Genomic DNA, 5,591 nt, shown 5'->3' with positions numbered 1-5,591 from the left:
TTGCATATACATGAGCACGCATTCGAGCATAATACTCCAAGTTTTGATTAGCAGACTAGTTGAAGCAGTGAAGCACATACGACATTATCGTAAAACAAACTTCAAAATAGATCGGCCAGTTAATGACACAATAAGCTAAGCGTCGCATATTATTGTAACTTTAGAGTATGTTTAATTGTTACTAAAGATAATAACACGAGCAAGGAATGTGCACCGCTCCCTTAAGTACTCATCAAGTAGCCTAGCTAGCTAGTGCCGTCGACGAGGGAGCCCTAGCCGTCTCGATCGACAATTAGGCGACCAGCTCACCCCCTCCGCGGTGCGAAAAGGCGACAGGACGCATAGCAAAAAGCTATGGCGGACGGCCTAAAGCCACACACGAGTGTCGCGCAACGAAGTGGGCAGGTCGACACAACCGAGAGTTTAAAAGGCACCACCCGGCCGTCCCACGCTTTCCTTTGACCGGCAAAGCAAAGAGAAGAAGCGAGAGCACCACACGAGGCGAAGCAGCCGCCGCGCCGTCCCCAAGAATCCACCAGCAAGCTACCGTTACGCTACCTCAGCTCCTGCGAGAGGGGCGCCGCCGACCGACCGATCGGGATGTGGGAAGGCGGCGGCTTTCACGGCAGCCACGAGGCGCTCCTGCTGCAGGCCGCCGGATCAGGAGCGGCCGACTACGGGCACGGCGCCGGCCCGGCGCTCCTGCCGTGGCTCGGCCCGGCCGCCGGCGCCGCGCCGGGGTTCTCCTACATGGCCCCACACCACGCGCAGCCGGGGCCGTCGGGCGCTGAGGCGGCCGCGAGCCCTTTCGGCTTCGGCGGCGGCGGGTACAGCGACGGCGGGGTGGGTGGACAATTCGGGGTGTTCGGCGGCCCAGAGACCGCGCTGCCTGCGCCGCACGGTCTGGCTGCCGCAGCCGGTGGTGGGACGTCGGCGATGCAGCACGGGTCGAGGATGGTGTCCGGCCTTCTGGGCACCCTGCAGATGGAGCTGGGGCGGATGGCGGCCAAGGAGATCATGGACGCCAAGGCGCTGGCGGCCTCTCGCAGCCACAGCGAGGCCGAGCGCCGCCGCCGCCAGCGCATCAACAGCCACCTCGCCAGGCTCCGCAGCCTGCTCCCCAACACCTCCAAGGTGATGAGGTTACTTGGTACACCCATGACATCACATCACATCCTGTGCATGTTATGCTAACCGCGTGTAGATCCATCCATCCATCTATGACGAAACCCTAGCTAGAACCTGCCAGCTTGGTGGCCCTGCAGAGATGCACGATCGCGAGATCAGTTCATAGCTTGGGTTGATCGCCCACTGTTCAGTTCAGATCGAGCAGGCGACAAGAAAATGGCCACTAGCTTGATTACCGGACTGTTCAATTCAGATTGAACAGACAGCTAACAAACAGCTCAGGGTAACACACAGGGTGTAACCGAGCTTGCTACCTAACTAGACAGCTTAGCCAGTTTCTTTGGACACCCGCGCTACCACCGCTAGTGTGACACTGGCTGGCTCTATAAACCTTCACCCATAGCATATATAATTACATGGTTGAAATAATCAAGAGCACTGCAAGCAATCCCATTTCTGATGGAATCGCCTCAACTTAATCTTTAATTTCTTCCAATAACTATCTCCCTGGTGAGTAGTAATGTCATACATATTTACAATGATCATATATATTTTGAGACAGGAATTTCGTTTCAAGGCACATTTCCAATAATATATGTTGCAAGGTAGGGCCTCTATATATGTTAGGACAAACTACAAAAGGGGACAAAACAAAGACAAGATGAGATGGTCATAGATAGGTTAGACGACCAAGTGAAAAAAAAATGGTCATAGGTAGCAGTAGGTGACATGGCATGGCAGGCAGCAAGGATGACGCAGGAGGCTTTGGTCCCGTGGGAGACCGCGCGCGCCCTGCTTCCCCCGCTGCGTTCCTGCGGGGTGGAGATCGAGCGGTCCGTGCAAGACAAGCGCGCACGCTCGTGTCAGAGCTCATCAGGCTCACCCCCAAAAGCGGCAGGCAGGGAGGCCGGCCGGAGGGCGCGCATGCAAAGGCTGCACCCACACGCGCAATTTTTGTAGCTTTTCCTCCATACTCGCATGCACTCGCACCACTCATCAATCGCCAATGCTGCTTCTGCTGGCTGCTGCACGCCTCTCCTCTCCTCTCTCTCCCTCCTACCGCCACTACACCTGCAGCCACCGCGCCTACTTGCGCGGGCGCGCACCGCACACATACACCCCATAGTCGCCACTAGCTAGCTAATCATATTTGCATGCATGGCGACGCTAGTTTCAAGCGCCTAATGATGGTTCTGATCTGTTCTGTCGCTGTTTCCCTTTCCTGATGCATGCGTGGTGTCTGGGTCTGGCTCGCTCGCTGCTGCAGACGGACAAGGCGTCGCTGCTGGCCGAGGTGATCGAGCACGTCAAGGAGCTGAAGCGGCAGACGTCGGCGGTGCTCGATGTCGAGGGGGAGGAGGCCGCGGCGGCGCGGCAGCGCCTGCAGCTCCTGCCCACGGAGGCGGACGACCTGGCGGTGGACGCCACGGAGGACGGCGAGGGCAGGCTGGTCGTGCGAGCGTCGCTGTGCTGCGAGGACCGCGCCGGCCTCATCCCCGACATCGCCCGCGCGCTCGCCGCGCTCCGCCTCCGGGCGCACCGCGCCGAGATCGCCACGCTCGGCGGCCGCGTCCGCAACGTGCTGCTCATCACCGCCGCCGCCGACGACGACGATGGGGAAGGAGAAGGAGACGACGACGACGACGACGTCGAAGGCGATGGCGGGTGCGCCGGCGGCAACGCCTCGTCCAGCCGGAGGCACGAGCTCGTCGCGTCCATCCAGGAGGCGCTGCGCGGCGTCATGGACTGCAAGACGGCGAGCAGCGACACTTCCTCCTCGTCTAACGGCGGCGGGAGCATGAAGAGGCAGCGCATGAGTGGTGCGCATGAGCAAGGTTCGCTTTAGTGTGCTAAAACTAGCTAGTAGCTGCCTCCCTCGATGCAAGCATGAAATATGCAAGCATGCGTGCATGGCTAGCTAGCTTCTCAAACTCAAGTTATTAATTAGTATAGTTATAAAGCTATATAGCCACTTCAAACTTGGGACGAGCGAGCTGAATCTTCTGTTTTTGTTACTATGGTATGGTGTGTGCATGAGGGAAAGAAAATGGGAACACATGGACATGCAAGTTGATTAGTAGGAGAGTTTCATTGTATCCCTTATATATCTTTGTGGTGCATTATTTTTTACTTAGTTCGCGTATGTATTATTGTGGGGAGTGGGGGAAATTTGAGGGGTTACTGATAAACCGCTCGTAACATGGGGGGTGGTAAGGGTGTACACATGTATAATCTCTGGGTTATTATAATGGAAGATGGAATTGGCGGGGTTGATCATCGATCTATGGAGCTTCACTGTTCTTCACTTTTCATCATGATGTCTGTTGCATCCCATTGCCAATGCATTTTTTGTGCATGCTAATGTTATCCAAATTTGTTGATCTTTTTGCCGGTCTCGCATGTTCTGATCCCATGATTGGTTTTCTACAGAGCTCATTCTCTACAAATATATTTATCTTCTTAACCATCAATTTACTAACAGTATTAGTGTTGGTGGTATATAGATAATGCATCCTTTTTCTCTCCACATGTATTTATCTTGTATGGACGAATCAATGACTGTTGTATTCACCGGACACTATTGGATACGACTTTTTTTTTGCAGAGTGCCACATCCACTCAGTAAACAATCAAATGCATTCAACAAATCCTTTACCGAGTGCCACACTCGACAAAGATTACTCGGTGAACCTGATATCGATAAAGGTCTCTTTGTCGAATGTCAAACGAAACTCAACAAAGTAAAGTCGCCATGACAGCAACGAGTGACGGTGACAGAGCCATTGTCGAGTGCTTGGGTTAGAGGCACTATGCAAGGAAATCTCCTACAACCCCTGTGTAGTTTCTATACCGAGTGTGTGGGTCAACACTTGGCAAAGGTGGTCTCATTGGCGAGTGCCGGGTCCAAAGACAGTCAACCAAGAGAGCTCCGTGCCGAGTGTAAGGGCCGGCACTCGGCAAAGGTGGACACTTTGCCGAGTGCCTTGTCAATAGCACTCGACAAATTAGTTTTCCCGGTTACCAGATGTGCTTTCTTTGCCGACTGTTATGACCATATAGCACTCGGCAAAGGCACCCTGTGCAGAGTGCAACACTTAGGGAACACTAGTAGAAAAGAGCTCTAAGGTGGCGGCACACAGAAATTTATACTGTCGGTTTCAGTTACAGCATGCCAGTGAAAAAACAGGTGGGCCCGCCTTAACGAACCGCCAGTGTAAATATATATACATTGGTGGTTCACTTAAACGAATCGTTTGTGGAAAGGATCAATTTACACTGGCGGCTGTATTAAGTACACTGCCAGTGGAAATATAATATATACTGGCACTTCTCTTAACTAAACCATCAGTAGAAAGGATGTATTTCCACTGGCGGCTGTATTAAGTACCCCGCCAGTGGAAATACATATACACTGGCGGTTCACTTAACTAAACCGTAAGTGGAAAGTCGCTTAGGGGATGTTTGAATGCACTAGAGCTAATAGTTAGTGGCTAAAATTAGTTGGAGATATCCCAACACGTTAGCTAATAGTTCAACTATTAGCTATTTTTAGTAAATTAGTTAATAGTTAGCTATCTATTTGTTAGCTAGCTAATTTCACTAGTAATTTTTTAGCTAACTAACTTTTAGATCTAGTGCATTCAAACACCCCCTTAACCTACGACACTACGGGAGATCGTAGATTCTGATTGAAAAATGGAAACAGATAAATACACCGAGCCAACTAGTGAATTATATTAACAAAATGAGACTTCTTTACAACTTAACTATCGCTACAATTCTGAATAAATAACCTACGACACTAAGGTAGTAGCTCTTGCATCTCGAAATGCACTCATGTCTAAGTCATCAAATGTGCTATTGCTACTCTCACCTAAGTGTATATCATTGACAAGGTTAGTAGGTACAAATTGGTCAAAGTCTCGATCGTGTATAGCACTGTCTCGAATGAAGTTATGCGGTGCCATGCAAGCAATAATAATCTTCGATTGTTTCTTAAGCGAAAATGAAGGTAGATTTAGCAGGATTCTCCACTTCATTTTGACGACCCCAAACGATCGCTCTATAACATTACGGAGGGAAGAGTGTGCAAAGTTGAACACTTCTTTGCTACCTACTGGTCGCCTCGCATTTTGCCATTCAGAAGTATAGTACATATGACCCTTATATGGTGCAAGGTATCCCTTCCTGTTGGGATAACCAGAATCTACTAGGTAGTATTTACCTGCACTAAAACAAATTTATACTTCAATACATGTGATACACATTAATAACGTATGGTACAAAACTAAAATATAGTTTTACCTTCAGGTGGATGCGGGAACCTATCTCGATACATGATCAAAGTATCCTGTAATACTCTAGTATCATGCACTGATCCAGGCCAACCTGTGACGACAAATGTGAACCTCATATCGAAGTCACAAACGGCCATGACATTTTGCGATGCATAACCGTGTCGA

At 50.7% G+C, this 5,591-nt stretch overlaps 1 protein-coding gene across 1 annotated transcript; it reads left to right on the top strand.

Annotated features, from left to right (window-relative positions):
* Positions 1–268: 268 nt before the first annotated feature.
* LOC103653468 (transcription factor AIG1) lies at positions 269–3,406 on the top strand. The gene is made up of 2 exons (XM_008680362.4): positions 269–1,134; positions 2,396–3,406. The coding sequence occupies exons 1-2, from the start codon at positions 601–603 to the stop codon at positions 2,972–2,974; spliced, it is 1,113 nt and encodes a 370-aa protein (XP_008678584.1). The 5' UTR covers positions 269–600; the 3' UTR covers positions 2,975–3,406.
* The last annotated feature ends 2,185 nt before the right edge of the window (positions 3,407–5,591 follow it).

The sequence above is a fragment of the Zea mays genome, chromosome 4 (assembly GCF_902167145.1).
Source record: "Zea mays cultivar B73 chromosome 4, Zm-B73-REFERENCE-NAM-5.0, whole genome shotgun sequence".
In the NCBI taxonomy this organism is placed as follows: Eukaryota; Viridiplantae; Streptophyta; class Magnoliopsida; order Poales; family Poaceae; genus Zea; species Zea mays.
The sequence above is the reverse complement of the archived record's forward strand: the minus strand, read 5'-3'. Positions and strand labels throughout refer to the sequence as shown.